The 19,259-nt window shown below is 36.1% G+C and overlaps 1 protein-coding gene across 1 annotated transcript; it reads right to left on the bottom strand.

The window, feature by feature from the left end:
* Positions 1-3,093: 3,093 nt before the first annotated feature.
* ABHD13 (abhydrolase domain containing 13) lies at positions 3,094-18,935 on the bottom strand. Its single transcript, XM_017868189.1, has 2 exons — positions 18,655-18,935; positions 3,094-8,149 (listed from the first exon to the last, which is right to left on the bottom strand). Exon 2 carries the CDS (start codon positions 8,127-8,129, stop codon positions 7,119-7,121), a length of 1,011 nt encoding a protein of 336 aa, XP_017723678.1. The 5' UTR covers positions 8,130-8,149; positions 18,655-18,935; the 3' UTR covers positions 3,094-7,118.
* Between the last annotated feature and the right edge of the window lie 324 nt (positions 18,936-19,259).

Genomic DNA, 19,259 nt, shown 5'->3' with positions numbered 1-19,259 from the left:
AAATAAAAAATAAAAAGAAAATTATTAAATCAGCTCTCATTCATCTCCAGGGCCACTTTTAAGAAAGAATTAGAACTGTTTATTGTCTTACTCACTTTGGGCTGCTGTAACAAGTATCATAGACTAAATGGCTTAAACAGAAATGTATTTCTCACAATTCTGGAAGCTAGAAAGTCCAAGATCAAGGTGCTGGCAGACCCTATGTCTGGTAAGGGCACTCTTCCTGGTTGGCAGACAGCTATCTCCTTGTATCCTCACATGGCAGAGAGAGGTAGGAGTAGCTCTCTTCATGAGGGCCCTCATTCCTCTACACTCATAAGGTCACTGCCTCGCAAATCCCCACCTCCTAATACCATCGCTTTGGGGATTAGGGTCTCACACATGAATTTTGGGAGAGCACAAATAGTCCATAGTATTTACTGTCTCCAGAGATTCTGCCCTTCCCACATCCTCCCTAATGCAGTCTGTCCTGTGTTTTGAGGCATGCATGCTCTTTGCAAAGAGGAGCCTGGAACTCACTCACACCTCAAGAAATATGCTCTAGAACAAAAGACTAAGAAAAATGCCAGTGTCACATTAATTCAAGTGTCTGTATCATTTCATTTGTTTTAAAAGTAATGGTGATGATGAATTTTGAATAAGGGAACCATGGCTACAGGGTTAAAAAAGGACGCAAAGAAATCACAACTGGCACAGTCACTATCACCCAAACTGGATGTTCCATGATAAGGGCTTCTTTGGCCTTCCACTAATGTGTCCACCTGCCTTTCTGGTTCTTCCTGTCTTATCCAACACCAGATCTATTGATACTGCCACACTTGTTGATCTCCACTGATCTCCGTTCCACATCCACTACCTGTACTCTTTGCTCCTCTCTTTCCTGAGCTTACAGTTACCAGTCTCTTCTGCTCTGCTTAAGTTGGAGCCCTCAAGGAACATAAAACCTGCACAATTATTGCCCCTCTTATTTTCTGTAGACTGCTGTAACTACACGGGTAACTTCCAATGTTTCTACTTTATTACTCTGGGGTACGTGTGTAACTTCCAGGTTTGTTGCTATTTTAGGTCTAAACCTTTAAGAAATGTGAAGTATTAAAGTAATGGTCTTCGACTTTTTCTTCTTAAAGATGGAAAAGTTTGGACAAACTTTAAAATCAGTGTGCACATTCTATACAGAAAATGTATTTAGTACTACAACATGCTCAGCACTGTGCCAGGTGCTATGTAAGACAGGAATCACATGACACTCCTGTCAGATCAAAATACAATATATTATAAAGAAATGAACTGAATATAATCAAGTATCAAAATACAAAATGCTTTGAGTGCAATGGGTATTCAGAAAAGAAAAAAAAAAAAAAACTATTGGTAGAGCTACCACAAATTTGGTCAGGGACTCAGGGACCTAGAGAGGTGGGAGGGAGGTATCAGATCTAGAGGTTAAAGCACCAGATATAAATAAATGAACAGAAGAGGAGTAAGTTTGATTGGAAAGAGAAAGAACAGATACCTTTTACAAGGTTTAGTTTGTAAAGGACCCTATAAAATGAAAGCTCTGACTTTGATCTACTGAGAAATGCAGCCACTGAAAATCACTGGATAGGGAATGATAGAGTTTTTCTGATAAGTTAGAAAGAATAGGGCAATGATCCAGTTCATATTCAGTTATTAAGAATAAACGACAAAAAGGAGTCAGAACAATACTTGGAACACAAAAGCACCCAATAAAAATGTTGACTACTATGAAAGAATTTGAGGGACTGGTATGGTAGTAGTGGAAATGTTGGGAAAATAAATCTTATTGGAAAAACAGCAAGGTGTGTTTCAAAATATCAGGAATAAAAAGACGACTCCAAGATTTTTTGAGAGGATAACTCTTATGAGACTAACATCTAGATTTTCCTACAGAAACACACATTTAATGACTTTGAAAACATGTACATTACTGTGTAATACTTATTTCAATTCACAGTCAATTCTTTTGGATTCCTGAATAACTGATCAACTTTTAACCCACTTCAACATTTCTCATCTATTCCAACATGAACAAAACTTGCAAATTGTTTGGGTAAATTAGCAAATGAATAGCTGTCCTCGATTTAGAATTAGAGACCTGGATTGACATCTTGGTTCACTCTAGGTAACCTTGAGCATGTTACTGAACCACTCTATTTCTTATAAAATGGGACTACAAATCACTCGAAGGTTTGTTGTGAGGATTCAATTAACACATTCAACACCTGGGCCTTATATTTGAAGACACTCAAAAAATTTACCTTCCTCTCCCCTTAGTGAGATAGGAGTTATAGTCTCTAGCCAGATCTAATTGTTCATGCTTTTTAGTTATGTAATGGAATGTAAGGAAAGAGTTGGAGAGTGAAATGGCAATGTGAAAAAACTTATCTTTCAAACTTAAGAAATAGTAATCTAAAAACGACTTCACCCTGGGATTCAACTTGGCGATCTTCCAGGGTAGTACATGAGAGACCCTAGCTCCCACCAGATCTACCCATACAAAGATGGGCTCCAATACATGAATTCTTCATCTTCCCTTTCAGGGGACCATTTAAGATTCATCATACACATCCTATTATCCAACTCATTCTGACATATTCAAGCGTGCACAATTTCTTGTTAGGAAAAGCAAGGTATAGGCCCCTAAAGGCTCAGTTAGTATCAGGCCATTTCTTCATCATTAAAAACCATTAACTAAAACACAAACAAGAGGAGAAAAAAAGCAGAATTTTTTTAAAAAGCATTTTATGAAATCTGAAGGCAACATAATAATTAAGTTAAAATGTATTCATTCCTAGATTCAATTAACTAAAGAAATACATTAGGGATTAGTCATTCACCACTGGTTCACGTATAGCTTTAATATGAGCCTAAATTAAATGTATGTAAGAGGATAATACTCTCTGGGGAATGAAATATAAATCTAACTTCTATTTTTTATCCACACCATTACTAGAATAAAATTCATTAATTTCAGTATAAATTAAGGAATTTTACATAACCGTTGAGAAAACTTTAATGTCCTACCATAAAATTCTAGATTAACAATTTTTAAAAAAAGACTGAATACAAACTATCTGAAGACATTAATCAAATTTTTAATGTACCAATTTATTGCATATGTCAGTACAGAAAAATAGAAAGTATATTTTAAAAGAAATTTATTGTAAAAAACAAATGTAAATGTTTGCTTGCCATGGTTAGCACACAATGTACTATGACATTCAAATTTGAGTTATAAAATTTTATTACTTCAAATAAAATATGGCAAATAACAAAAATGATTTACATTATGAAATGGGATTAACTTATTTTATACTGAACATACTTGAATATGTTAAAAACAACTTGAATTTTCCATATACGCTGTACTGACAGAAATCATTATAAATTATGGTAAACACACACTCACCTGTTATATATGTATATACGGCACTTTTTGTAAAAAAGTGTCTCATACATAGTCCTGTGTTTAAACTACATTTTAAGATACAAAATATAAATGGAGGTATATTTGTGCCATTTGGCAAAAATGTGTAGACTAGTATTAAGATGACTGCATTTCTCTTGCCATACAAATGAATATATTATTTCCAATTTGCTAAAACGATGTGTGTGTATATATATATATATATAGTATTATGAATAAACAGAAGTACATTTTATTTTCTACCCTATCAATTTAAAAAATAAATGTCTGTGCTCTGTCATTTCCATCTTTACCTGAGTAATATGAAAATACATAAATTTAAGTGGATAATCCAAAAGGGTTACTTATGACTAATTTTCCTCTCACAGTTTTAAAATATATATAATTATCAAACATAATAGGAAAAGGGAAAGGAGAAGAATCAGCGGAAGATTTCAGTATCTCAATCGTGACTTAAATTAAAAGTGACTTCTGTGACATTCTTTTACAGTTTACCTTACCTATCCCTATCCTCAAAGAGAAAAGGGTCTCCTTAATCTAAACTGCTCTTAAGCTATCTGAGCTTGAAAGATAATTTATAAAAAATGAAATACAGCTTTCACTCTTTAATTACCCCAAACCTATTCCCACCAAGCCAAATCTTACAAATATAAGAAATACGTAAGCATCAGATGGTATGAATTCTCAACAGATATTATAGCATAATTACTCCAGTGACATATTACCAAAGCTGTAATCTATGTAATTATCAAGTGTCTACAGGTAATCATAAATTTCAGCAGCCCTGCAGCAAAATTCAGAACACCATTTTTATGAAAATATCAATTTTAACAGTCAAAAACATTGCAGTAACAGTGTAGTTGCAATGTCAAGTGCCACAGCCACTTTTTGTTAGAAATGCTTTGCGTCCAAATGTGTTGCACTATTTCCTTTCACCAATCTCATTATTTTCTATATCTAAATGTAAAAACTGTGTCACACTTTTCTTTCTAGTTGTTTCTATCCCACTAGTATTCTATTACCTGTCACAAATTATTTTTTCTCTTATTTTGCAGAATTCTTTTTAGGGTCCTTTTTTATATTTTTTTCACCAGTTTTTTCCCCCAATCATTCCCTTTAAAATAATGGATGTGAGATTTTATTCTAAATGAGCTGTATCTTGCCATATTTAAGATCACTCTAGGATCCCCAAATTTATAGTAACTTAGTAACTTAAGAGTTCTTTTGTAAACTCCTATAGCTGCTCTTGCATAAATAAGACAGAAGTTAATACACAAGATAGGTACATATACTTCCATTCACTAAGCTATGGGTCCAAAGTGAAGGAGTGACTCCTGAAAAAGTCTCATTTTACCAGGACCAATTGCTTTGGCTACAAAACTAGAAATATTTTCAAAACTGATGCCATGGGCTTCACGGACCCTGATACTAAGTTTGTTTTCCACCTCTTACTCATCTAACGAAACGGTCTCAAATACAGATGCTATTGAAGAAATTTGTGGTACAGCCCTAGGCACAGCCTCTGCCCTTAGCTGCAGAAAGAAAGGCTCCTTAACCCTACGAAGAGAATGAAGGTAGGGGACGGCAAACAAGTACTCTATAATTTTGAAGTCCTGGCTTAAAATTTAAAAGATAGTTTATCAACCTGGAGTATCAAAAAGAAAAAGCAGCATAAAAGCAAAATACTGATGAAGAAATAGCTTTTATACCTCATCAGCACATTTAGAACTAAAGCTGATAAATTTCTCCATAGTGTAATGACTGATTACATAAAAACATAAGGTGTTTTTTTGTAAACTTTAAAGAATGATACAAATATAAGGTATGCCATGTAAGCTCATGTCTAAATATACATTTTGTTGTATTTTCTTTTTAATACATTTATATTTAGAATAGTCATTCTACATAGCAAGGACTGACAAGAAAAGTAGCCTTTAATTGTGGTAAATTTATACATACAAAATACGCCTTCCATGATATGCATTACCAACTTGTTTTAAAAGCGAGAGTTTTTACAATTAATAATTTATAGAAAAACATTCTTAGAAATCATACTTGCTATAATTTATTTTTTCTAAACACTGGCATAAAGTGAATAAGAATGCTATTTGGCAAAAGTATTTCTAGCCCTATCTATCTCCATTGAAAGTTTTAAACTGAGGTCAACATTATTGACCCATTATTTCTCTGTTCTAGTTGCTTGCAGAAAGCCACTAAATACAGCTAAAATATTCAAAATATTATATGTTAAAGCTGACATAATATTACACAAAGCTCAATTACATCTAATTTTTGAGGACTGCATGAAACAACTTGGCACAATTATGACTCAGAACATGTATTTTTATTAAGGTAAATCCTGAAAGTTGTAAGGGGATTTTTTCTAAGATTTTCTTACTTTTCTACGTATCTAAATCCTACTTCCCACCTATAGCTATTTAACTGCTAAATGTGGTAATAGGTTTTGTATCAAAAAGCTCCAGAATTCCTTCATTCCCACACTCCTACATGTAAAACTTTTTAAATAAATAAATAAGACTTCCTAAAACGGTCTTTTGATTGTAGGAGTTCTATTTCACAGCAACTGGAACATTAAACCAAGAACATTGTTTTTTGTTGTTGTTGTTGTTGGACTGTGTAACTTTTATTTTCAAGAAGTTCAATAAATGGTATCTTGCCTTTGATAGGATAGATATAACTAGGTACTGGGACTTAAAATCAAATGTGAGAATTGTTATAAAGTATTATGTACAATCCTGTAAAGATAAAAGACTTCCTCATTTAACTCTAACTAGTGCTAATCTTCACTATGACTGCTATGAGTTGTTCAGCTGAAGACTTACAAAATCGATAGAAGCTAAAATTCTCTTTGCCACCAAAATTACAAATGTCAAAAAGTTCAAATATGGACATCAAAGCTGCAGTAAAATTCTAAATTTCTATTTCTACTTGCCATGATCCAGACTGTACCTAACAAAAACACGGTACATTTATATTGGAAAACAGGGTCCCATTTATTTGTAAGAAAAAGCTGGATCTCAGCATTCACCAGAGCAAAATTCAATGGCGACCTGCACACAGGTCTCAATTTCACTTCTTGCCAAAAACAAAATAGAGTTTACATAAAAATAGATGTAACCCAGATAACCATATACATCAGTATATGACCAGTGCTATTTACATGTAAAATGTTGCATTGCATAATTCAAGGAATAAAATACCATCATGCATTTCATTTAACTTTTAAGGTGAAAAATGCAGTTACAGAACTAAGTTTGCTTACCATGATTGTCCCAATATTTACTTAAGAAATAATACCCAAAGGTTTCTTGTTTACATATCTCTTTCCACATCTAGCTATTCATCTGTGTAACAGATTATACCACTTTAGCAACAAGAAACTTTTGAACAATATCTAATATACTGACATATTAAACTAAAGATATGAATACATAACCACATTGAAAGTTTTGATGAAAATGTATGAAATAATCCCAAGAATTAGTTTTTCAAATGTAAAAAACTATTTGGAATATCATAAAGGAGCAGTGAAGTCCTTTCAAAGTTTAATGTCACTCTTCAGACAGGTACAGACATAACACACTTCTAAAAGGAACATTCTTTATCATTCTGCACAAATCAAAATACAACGCAATAATCAAAAAGGGAAACATTATATAATTGTTACATTTGATGAAGTTTTTGCCATTTCTTCAGGAGAATGGCTCTTTACGACTTCTTTGATGAACTGTTCCAGTGCAGTGAAATAGCCTTGGCACTGCCATGTATCATTGTGAGTCCCATCTGGAAAAATGGCTAATCTCTTAGTCCGAGATGGGGAGAGTTCATAAAGTTGTTTCATCATTACTGGAGGAATTAATTGATCTGAGAGTCCAGAGATGAAAAGAGAAGGCATTCTACACTGAGAGATTTTCTGTAGGACAAAATTTATTTTGTAGCACCATAAAGGAAGGTAACGCATTGGAAAGAATGAAAATAAAGTGCTGGCCATATGTGGTATGCTTAAAAATGTGTTCTCCACCATAATGGCTGAAATCCTATGTGAATTTTCAGAAGCCAAATGAATAGCCACTGCTCCACCCAAGGAACGACCAAAAAGAAAAATTTTTGTTTTATCAAGGTCAGGTCTAGTCATGACATAGTCTAACACAGCTTCAGAATCTAAGTAGAGTCCTTCTTCACTTGCTTCTCCTTCACTTTTTCCATATCCTCGATAATCAACCAGCAAAAGGTTAACTTTGAGGTTAACCAACATAAGTAAAGCATTTGGCAACCTGTGACCTATGTTGCCTGCATTCCCATGAAAATAAATTATAGTTGGGGAATAGGGTGAATTGTCTCCAGTGTATCGTATCAAAATAAGATTCAGACGTATTCCATCTTTGGTTCTGATGAAGATGTTTTCATGTGGAATGCCAGTGGGCATGGGAACATAAAGACGTGAAGAGGATGGCTGTTCTGGAAAATAAAGCAATACATCCTGGAATTTATACAGAATACCTGCAATTGATACGAATATTAACAAAAGGAAGATAATGCCTCCATGCAGATGAAAAGTCACTATTAAAGGCAAAAGAGAAATACGGCAGAGAGCCCAAGACCATGAAGCCAAGGCTATTAGCCATCTTTCAACAAAGTTCCACAGCATCCAGGGCTTTTCCATTGTAGCTCTCTGTAAGTATCCTAGAGAGAGAGAGGGAGAATATTAATAATTCAACATGTATCTATTATTTTTTAAAAATCAATAATATAATAAACTATGGTACTAGGCCACACATAATTGTTAAATATAGTAACAGGTATAGTCCATCCACAAAAGTAGCTGCTATAATTTCCCTTGTCCTTTCTGCTCTCATATGTTCTACCATATCCCTCCACTGTCCTACTTATGAAACATTAGTATTTTTCAAATTAATTTATTTTTAAAAAGTGCTTATTTATGGCCAGCTACCTTCATTTATATGTTCTCACTGATTTGACCCCCAAAAAGTTGATGCGGTAGTGTCATTTATTTTTCTTAAATGAGAAAACAAGCTCAGGGGCGTAAGTAGACTGGCTATCATCTGGCTCTCAATGTAGATGAGCTGGGAGGCAAACAAGCATGATTCTCCTAACAGTGGTACATTTACTGTTAGGTTACGTATGTCCAGGGCAAATTGAAATGAAGAGGCAGTTCAGAAATTCTAACATAGCAAGACCAATCTAATATACTTTGTCAATTTTTTTCATATACTGTAGCAAAAACTAAAGAAACTAGGATAAGGAATTGGGCAAAACAAAACAAAATTAAAAAAACAACTAGGGAAAAAAAGAATAAAAGTATCCCCCCCACCTCGAAGTTTTAATACTAAACTTAAATAATTTACTTAAACACTAGATTCTAATACTGTATTATTTTTAAGAAAATGATTAATGATTTATCTTTCATATCTAATTAAAAATAAATATCATATTGCTAGTGTCATGAGATCGGCAGTATCTTTTATATACTCTTCACTGAAGTTTCACATCTTGGGGTCAATAGACTGCTCAAATGTATTGATAAGGCAATAAATACTTGACGGTTCAGTGTGAAACAAATACACAGAAATCCTCTGAGAACCAGAGATAAATAAAGTAAAATGACTCACTGGAGAACAATTTTTAAAAAGATTACTAAAATATGTAACTGATATAAAGAAAGTAAAGAAAAACTATTAAAAGAGAATTTTTTGTTTTCAAAAGGTTTATACATGTTGTCTTAAACAGGCAAAAGAATTGAGATATGCTACAAATTTTCTTATATACTATTCATCTACTTCTGCTTATTTACTGAATTTTTAAAAATACATTTCCTTCTTTCCCACTAACCGAATTGCTATAAAGAAGTTATAGACTGATTGTACAAATAATGAGTTGGATGATCTAACAAATTTGATTTTTTACTATTATTTCACTAAACATAGACTTTTACATTTGAATTATTCAAATGAACTGAATCTTTTGAACATAAACCATTTTCTCTGATTTCCCAGAAATCAACACTGCCACCCAGTGGTAGCAAGTTTTATTACAGTATCATATCCTCCCTGAATAACTACTTATCACCTATCTCCAGTCTCAACTGCCTTTTCAGTAGAATGAGAGTTTTTTAAACGCTTACCTATAAGGCTGGTCATTAGTATCAAGTAAGATTAATAATAATATCATTCATAAATGTTATAGACACATTAACTGTATTTGCTTTTGTGACTAGTATTTCTGGCTCTACTACTTTCTTAATGTGTTCTGCTCAAATTAGTTCTTACTTAAAAAATTATTATAAAACCAGATAAAATAGCTCCAAATATATGAATAAAGCATAATTTAAAATGTGAATTTTACATTTACATTTGTATCAATTTACATAAATTTTCAACTTATGAACTTTGAAAAGTTATTTGCGTTTTAGTAGCCTCTAACATCTAATTTTAGCAAACAATACTGAATAAAAATTTATAAGGCTAGGAAGTGTATTTCTCTTTTTTCACTATTGTATCTCTAATGTCTAGTACAGCACTTTATATATACATATGACTAAAACATTTTTTAAATAATCTAATTACATATACAAATTATTAAATTTATTTTAAAAAGTAAAAGTATTCTGAGCAGTGGGCATATATGTTTAAAACAACATCAGAAAAAGGGGCATATTTGTTTGGGTCTTTTACTGGCTAGGAATAATAAGGGATAAACTTATAGTTTTCCACAAAACATTCCTGAAAAGTCACATTAACTAAACTGTTTTGTGATAAACAATCATAAGCTTACAATGAGTTCTTGCACTACAGAAGTCGGAATAAAAGTCAATTCATCTTCAGTAGTATCAAACGGAAGTCATTGTTAAGAACAGGTTAATAAAAATTGCTCTGGGGTGGTGGAGTGCGTGGGTATGGGCGTGTTTTCTCTTTAAGATATTCTCACATTGGTGGTTTAGAGTAAGAACTCTACTCACAGATTGCCTTATTTTTACCTAACCCCGCTTGCTAATAATCTCTGTTCCCTAGTCTATATGATATTTCCATCTCAAAGATGATCTTAAAGGAATCAGGACAAGTGAACAATATCAGGAAGGATTTTTAATTTACTGAATTTGCTGAAAAGTATCAGTAAAGCACAATTACCATGCACCATCTGCTGAGATGTAAAAACAACTTCATACCCAGATGTTATGATAGTCAATAAAAACAAACACTGCCTCTAATAATTAAAGTCGACTGCATGGATCCTACAGCCAGCATTATGTTTTCTATTTATTTTGTCAATAAATTAGTGTGAGTAAAGGGTTAACAAAATCTTTCTCCCTCTTCAGATAAAAAACGACCTCTCCTTAACCTTCCTGCACTGTTTCCCTGGAAACCTGATAAAGGTGGGTATCAGTTGTGTTTCTAAGCAACAGTGTAGTAAAAATGGCTCCTACTGATGAGCTACATCTGGATTGAGAGGACAGTGAGCAGGGCTAAACATGCCCAGTGGGAAGTATAAACAGGGGCTTTTCTGAATCGAATATGACTTGTAATTGGCTTGTCATTTGCTTAGTCCTGGATGCTATACTCATATGCTGTTACAAAAAGACACTGTTTCCTGTGGAGCATGAAGCAGCTAAGCCGGGGTGGCGCTCACTCCCACCCTTGTGTCATTTTCCACTAGACCTGAGCTATCATCTGGGAACAATATACCTAACACTGACATGTTGGGTTTTCAAAAAAGCAGAGAGACTGATGCACAGTACGGTTCACTACGGTCTACTGGGTCTTGTGAGCATCAATGTCCAGATGACCCCAAGACCACTGCTACTAGTCATGAAGAATAAGTGAGGCAATCAAGTATGTCCTATGTGGTAAAACACTTATAAAACGTATCTTCAGAAGAGATTTATTATTTGTTAGGTTCTTCTGCATGTGAAATCCATTTGCTGAGAAGATCTTAGCATCATAAAAATCAAGAAAAAGGATGCATTTAATACACTCAAACTTATATCAACTAGAAGGGCTGCTGAGTGGGAAAGCCCATCAGACCTGTTCTATGTAGAATACAGAAATGCAGATAATCAATAACTTCTCATCTTCCAGTCTTCTTTTACATCATTATTGTATGTATTTTTAACCTTGTGTCTACATCTTAAATGAATACATGACAGTCCCATTACTCAATTTTCTGTTTGCTGTGTTATCAGAACTGGTATTACATGTCAAACATTTCTAAAACCCACCAATCTGTGGTTTTAATCACCCTCAGTAACTCCTTAACCATTTACTATCTGAGAACTTGCTGAGTTCTCATAATGATCTCTCATAAAATGTAAACTTCACTTTAAAATAAATCTAGTGGATTTTTCTCAATCCACACTGCAACACCAGACCCCCAAAGTGTCATCTGCTGTTGGCTTCTCCTCTATACTCAAATTGCTGTTTCTCTCTGCCCTATACCCCGAAAAGCAGGCATTTTCCAAGGTCTTCTCCACTCCTTTATGTTATTACGTTCTTTCCCTCAGTGATTTCATTCCTTTTCATGGCTCAAATTATCACACCTGTGTATGAATTATCCCCAATCTACAAGTCTACTCTTCATCTACAATCTTAATTTACCTGTTGCTCACGTACCTGATGCTTCACTGATATTTCAAACTTATCCAAAACTAAACGCATCCTGCTCCCTTCCCAACGTTTTGCAGGCTTTATGCTAATTATGCACACAAAAAAGCATGATGTGTAAACAAATGTATTTTTTAAAAACCCAGGATATACAGCTAAGATTTAAGTGTTACAGTTTATTATAACCTGTACCAGTCTTGTATTTGAATGAAAAAAAAATCAACCTTAGAAATAACTTTTGTGCTTTCTAAATGAAGTGGTTTGAAGTGTCACATTGATATTAGTAAGTGTGTCTCAAAAACTAATCTACTGAAAGCATGACTAATCTTTATTATCATGTACAGTATAAATTAGATATGACTGTTTTCCTTTTAAAAGAATGGTTTTGTCGTATTAGTGACATCCTGCTATACTACATAAGTAGTTTGATCATCTGATGCAATTTAAGATATGGTGCTCATCTTGAGGATTTACGGTCCTAATTGGCTCTAGTGCTCCCTCCTTACTGTCTCTAAATTTAAGTCCATTATTGGTATATAATAAACAATTTGAGACTAAAAATAAGAGCAGTCTAGAACTGTAAAGCTCTCACACCACCTTGCTGGCTAACAGTGTTAGCTGAATGGTAAGTCAGCTAATGGCATGAGTGATGGCTACGTTTATCTGATGTGTACTGATCATCTCCTGTGTTCATACAGGTACCTGGAGGATCATAAACGGTTCCATTTTTAAGGAAAATTATTTAATTTAAATAACTATTTTATAAACTGATGCTTTTAAAAAAGAGATCAATATTGAAGTCATGCCCACCATGAATGGAATGAGTCCTCAGAATATCACTGCAGGCTCCCAGGGAAGCTATGAAATCCAGCATGCACCACTGAAGCAGGCCTATAGCTGATTTCCCAGCCTCTTCCGGAAGAGATGGTCATCAGATTCCAATGCCTCCTAGTATACTATACAGCCCTTGCTCTCAAGTAGCTTGTGATCTACTCAGTCATGTTCAAGCGACTCTTGAGCTACTCAGGAGACAGATATGGATACAGATAACTACATATATCTAACATAAGTTCATTTAATTATAGAGCAAACAAAGAAAAATCAAAGAAAGATGACAATTGTCCTTACAAACGGCAAAGGAAAATCAAAACCTTAGCTATATCTTTCCTTAACAACATAATTTTAGTAGTCTCTGGATTTCATCAAGGTTGATTACTTAGAGAAACCAAGTGAAACTTATGCAATGTTTTAAAAGCAGGACAAAGCATAACTCCAGGATTAAGAATCTCTATTACTTTCCATCAAACAGCTGTCTGTGACACTTATTTTTATTCATTTAGCACAATTATTCACAGAAACTGCAAGTATTCAGCATAATCTAAATAACTACTTGGCAAGGATAGCATAGAAGAATTTAGAGCTGTTAAACTGGATGGACTTTGAGGGTTCTATTAAATCTGAGATCTTTCTATGCCAGTGGTTGTCAAAAGGTGGTCAGAAACCTGAGGGTCCCCAAGACCCTCTAATGGGGTCCACAAGATCAATATTATGCTCATAATAATACTAAAATGTCATTTACCTTTCTCACTGTTTGACATGTGCACTAATGGTGCATAAGCAATGATGGGGAAAATTGCTGGTGCCTTTACAAGAATCAAGGTAGTGGCCTCACATGTTGGAGTCACTGTATTCTTTATCACCATGAGCTCACAGTAAATGAGGGAATAATCCAGTTCACTTAAGAATGTCAAAGAAGTAGTAAAAATTACTTTACCTCAACTAACAAGTACACATCTTTTTAACACATTGTGTGATAAATGTGTGACAAAACTGGAAGCGCACATAAAGCATTTTGTGCTGTGTAATGAAATACATTTGAATTGTGAGCTGGACTAGCTGCTTTGTTCAGGTGACAACATTTTTATTTAAAAAGACAACTGACAAACTATGGTTGTTCAGACTTAGAGGTTTGGCAGATATTTACTAGAAAATGAATGAGGTTGCCAATAGCTCCTTGACACTTAAGAGACCTTTTTGATGGCACTGTGGTAATCTATTAATATTAAATGTGTCACCATTTGGAAGAATCTGCATAACTCAATAAACCAACATATTCCAAATGACCAACGAATGGTGTCACAAAATCAAGCAAACATGAGTAAAAAATTCACTACAAATCAACAGATTTTGATGTAACAAGAGACAAAAATTTCTCTGATGTAGGTTTCAGATGGCATGATGTAACTGACCTTTAAGGAAGTGCCTCCTGTTGAGTGATGGAGTCAGTCGCACAAAGAGTATCCACAATTCTCTATTACAATACTCTTCCCTTTACAACGACAAATTTGTGTGAGCCTCACTTCCTTCATGCTTCACTTAAAGAGCCCAATAATCCGCCTGCCTTCTATGAGGCAGACATTAAATTACAAAAATATAATCCCACACCTCTACTTTTTGTAATTAAAATTGTTTTATATAAAATTTTATTTATGTATGTAATGAACTTACCACTGCTATTTTTAAATGAATTAAAACTTCCAGTTTTAATGTATACACTTTATAAACTTCCAGGTTTAATTTCTAACACAATAAATATCCATATAATCCACATACATACAAAAAAATCTTTGGGACCTTTACATTTCTAAAATGTGAAGGTATCTGAGACCAAAAAGCTTGAGAATCACTGTTCCACACTATTTAACCATATAACTGTATTGCCTTACGCCCCAGAGACTTGCCTTCTTCAAATTAAGAAAGATATATTACATTTATTTAAATCCTTTCTGCATTATAACATACACAAATATATTTAAAGTTTTACCCAGTAATATTTTCTCCAAAATTAAAATAAATAAAACTTAAATATATCAAGAACTGAAACTCAAGAGTATAGTAATACATTTTAATTATTGCCGTAAGGTTAGTAGGAGAGTAAACGAGACAAAATCTACTATATCATAGATAACATTTTACAATAAAAATTGTTTTTTAATGAAGGTCAGAACTGCCCTACAAATTAAATTCTAGTTATTCTAATTACTTTTAATTAAAAAGTGTACATTGGGCCAGGCGTGTGGCTCATGCGTGTAATCCTAGCGCTTTAGGAAGCCAAGGCAGGTGGACTGACTGAGCCCAGCAGTTTGAGACTAGTATGGGCAACATGGTAAAACACCGTCTTTACTAAAAATTACAAAAAATTAGCTGGGCATGGTGGCACGTGCCTGTAATCCCAGCCACTAGGGAGACTGAGGCACGAGAATCACTTGAACCCAGGAGTCAGGGTTGCAGCAAGCTGAGATCATTGCCACTACACTCCAACCTGGGTGATGCAGTGAGACTCCTCCGCAAAAATAAAAAAAGTGTACATTGTATTGCATATTGTATATTGAGTTACAGATTCTGCCACTAGCAAATGGTCTTTTAAAAATACAAAAAAGTGCATTATCCATAGGTGAATTACAACAAATTTCTCAAAAACAATTTGGCAAAAGGCTAAACAATTTCAAATACAATTAAAAGTCCTAAGTCATAAATGTACTATTATTTCTTTAAAGGTCTTTAATTAAGTTCATCCTAAATTGATAATTTTGGGAACAGCTTGTTTAAAATAAAACAGTTCATACATTAAAAAAAAAAAAAAAAAAAAACATGCCTACAAGTGGAAAGAACAATGTGCAGGTTCAAGTGAAGACTGTAAAAAGTGGAAAGCGCGTTCATGTGTCAATGCCAACATCCACATCCCAGCAGAGAATGAGGACCCCACATCCCATGGTGCTCATTAATGACTCTGGGTGAATCACAGCTTCCAATCACATGTGAAGTAATGTGGAACTCAGATTCAGTATTCTTACATCAATCTCTCTCCTCTTCTGTTAAGCATTGGGAAGTTAAGAAACCATGCCAGCTGCACAGCTAAAATGGAAACACAAATAGCTGCTATCAAGGTGTTGGCGACACCACAGAATGAATTATCTATTTCCCTAATGGTTACCCATATGCCATCAATAATGAAAAAGTGTGTATTGATAGTCCTATGGGACAAATGAACAGTAACTGCCTATGGAGATGCTGGATAATATCTGGAGAGTTCAGACAGCATTTTTAACTAGGATTTAAATCTGTATGAGCATATAGCTCAAAAATTATGCCAGGCAGCAACTTAGTAGCTTTTTTGTGCTTGAAATTCTTGGCAAATAGAGTCAACTCTGGCAGAAGTAAAATGAGAGATTATTGTTACTATGGAAGCCAACCACAATTTGTTCTGAGATTATAAATATCTGAAATGTTTAAAAAAAAATCCACAAGCCTAAAACTGTAGTGATGTTAGACTGATAATGAAATTCACAAAGTTTCCAATTTATAAATGGGCAATGTTCTAAAACTACCTATAAACTAGATGGATGAAACTCAGAATACTTGTTTTGTATAAAACCAGTGTTATACAACATTAAGTATGCGAAAGTAAGTACAACGAGAAGCCTTACTAGACGTATCCAGACTCTCAGACTAGTTCATCAATGCCTATAGTCCATGTACTGGAAATACTACATCTTTGCAAGGGATTTCAGCAGAATTCACTGTTGTAGGAGTTAACACCGTGTGAAACAGAAACATAAAATGTAATAATGGATTACAAAATCTGTCATTTGAGGAAAACTATCTTCATTAGAAGAATTGGAGCGTTTTTTAAGTCTACACACACACACACACAAAGCTATTTAAAGGTCTTAAGACTTTCCTGACGCAACTAAACAAGGATTAGAAAGACTTCAAAATCTGAGTAATACATTAAACAGAGAAACAGAATTAGATTCCCCTGAGATAAGTTATGAGGGCAGATCATGGGAAAATGTCAGTCCAACAGCTTCCTGTACCTATCACTAAGTTACATTGCTAGCCCAGGGCAATTTGGTTAGTAAACCCTCTTATTCACATGCCAAGTGGCCTTTGACGTGCCCAAGAGGGCAGTGTGCCAAGAGCTACCTGTAGGTACCTGGCTTGCTTTCATCATTCCAAGTTAACTATCAAATGGAGGCAGTGTGGTGCAATGGAAAGGAGACGCTGTTTCGGGTCATGGTCTGTTAATAGATAGGCAGCTTTTGCCAACTCACTTAGCCTCTCTAAATATATATTTCCTCATATGTAAAAGGAGGATGAAAGATTAAATTGAAATATTGTTGAGATAAAATGTAACAGTGTGTTAAGTGCAGCTACTTCTATGAGACAAAATTTAAATTAATTATCTACTATAGTAGAGTATGTGAAAGTAAGGACAACTAGAAGTCCTATTAGTCCTGGATTAAATAATGGACATAATTCCCTAGAGGCTACCGTATCCGAATACAGGAAGTAATCAGAGCAATGCACTCTTTTTCTGTTGAAACCAAACTCAGGTAGTAGATCCTCCAAAAAGCTTTCCTTGGACCCCTACTCCCTCCTGCCATCCATTCCATATTCTGTAGTTTGTGCAAACTTACGTGGCAGAAGTTACTATTACAGCGTAATTAACCTGCTTACACAGGCTGTGAGTTCCTTGATGACAGAGACCTCATCCTATCCAACTCTACATTTTTAGTATGCAGCAGTGCCTCATGCATAGTGGGCCTCTATTGACAATTATTTAATTCAGCAGCTGATGTCTTAGGTAGGATTTCATAGCATTAACACTAAATGGGCAATCATGAAATCTTACACAGTAAAATAAAATTTGGTATTTTAGTCAAAGACGAGTGATTTCCCTAAGCATGCATACAAATAAGTATTGATCCACGAACCCTCTCCCGTCAAAAGAGATCAGTGAAAATCCAATACCAACACACAAAGCCAATATCCTCATCTCTCTCTATCCAGCTACTATCACATAGGAAACATAAATAAGAGTTGTTAAATGGGGACGGACTTTTTTTGGTTTTGATACCTTGGGCAGTAACACTAGTAATTCATTTTACTTAAATGTTGACTAAAATCTACAGCAAAACTGACTTCGATTGTATGGGGTGCTTTTTTGATGTTTCCTGAATACCCCAGAACCTCCTGCCCTGATATTCACAGGTCTAACCCTGTTACTGGCGTGATTAGATTGGGACTCTCCCTTTCTCCAACCTCGTAGCTGGAATTATTCTATTTTACGTTTCATGTCTGTGGGGGAGAGGAGGGTTGGATTTTAAAGATCGTAGGTTTTTGACAATGCAATTGACACGGAACACTAAGATACGTTTTAGGTTCCAATTACAAAACGACACCCGGCGAGCCTCTGGCAATGCGCGCACCTTAAGTTTCCAAAACAGGTATGTGGCTTCAGTTTGCTGCCCCTGGTGAGGGGTAAGCGGAGTAGGGGCAGGGCTGCAGCCCAGAACGGAACGGCGCCCCGGGCTGGTCCTCCACAGCCCCCGGCGCTCGGCACCCTCACGACCCCCCCGGGAAGCCGCACTGGCCCCGGGGCTCCCCCCAACGGCCTCCCGGGAGGGTTTCGCGCCTGTCTTGAGGAGCCGGCGGCTCCCCATGACCCTCCTAGGAGGCGCGGACCGGCGCTCGGGCCCCGCGGGCTCGGGGTCCCCAAGCCGCACTTACTCAGACTCGCGGACAGGCTGCGCAGTCGGCCGCGGGCACGAAACCGGGCGCCGCGCAGCAGCGTACCCCCGCGTCGCTTCCGTCGCTCCTCATCATCCTCCTCCAGCCCAGGGGCCGCTGCCGTCGCCACGGTCTAGCCCGGAGCTCCTGCGGTGCGCTGTGGCCCCACTTCCGGCCCCCGCTCGGGTGTCGCCGGCAAATGCCCCCGCCGGCTCCCACATAACCTGTTCTCCGTCTCCGCTCCCGGAGTGGGAACCCTGCCCGCTCTCCCGAGCATGCGCAGAAGCCGCTGCCCGGGGAGCCCCCGCGACGGTGGCCCGGACGGAAAAGATACCTCGGCGGCGTGGGCCCGGCTCCCTGCTCCACGACCTGGGGATCTTGGCATTCAACCCTCCTCCGAGCACCAGGAGTCCCTCCAGTTACGTACCCCAGTCCTCCGCCGTGAAGAGGTGCCTGACCCGATGAGCTCGGGAGTCCACCATCGCTCTGCAAACCGCAGGTTTGCGGAGGAATTTGTTCTACCTGATAGGGTTGTTAAGAGTGTCGCAGTGAGGTCCAGGAATTAAAGCGCTTCTGTTTTTCTCCTTTTACCCCTACCAGAGTGG

This window comes from Rhinopithecus bieti, unplaced genomic scaffold (genome assembly GCF_001698545.2).
Source record: "Rhinopithecus bieti isolate Rb0 unplaced genomic scaffold, ASM169854v2 scaffold_3734, whole genome shotgun sequence".
NCBI lineage: Eukaryota > Metazoa > Chordata > Mammalia > Primates > Cercopithecidae > Rhinopithecus > Rhinopithecus bieti.
Note: the sequence above shows the minus strand (reverse complement) of the source record. Positions and strands in the feature narration are given on the sequence as shown.

Excerpts from the sequence above, each read along its gene's own strand:
- ABHD13 (XM_017868189.1), bottom strand. The coding sequence starts at position 8,129 with ATGGAAAAGCCCTGGATGCTGTGGAACTTTGTTGAAAGATGGCTAATA.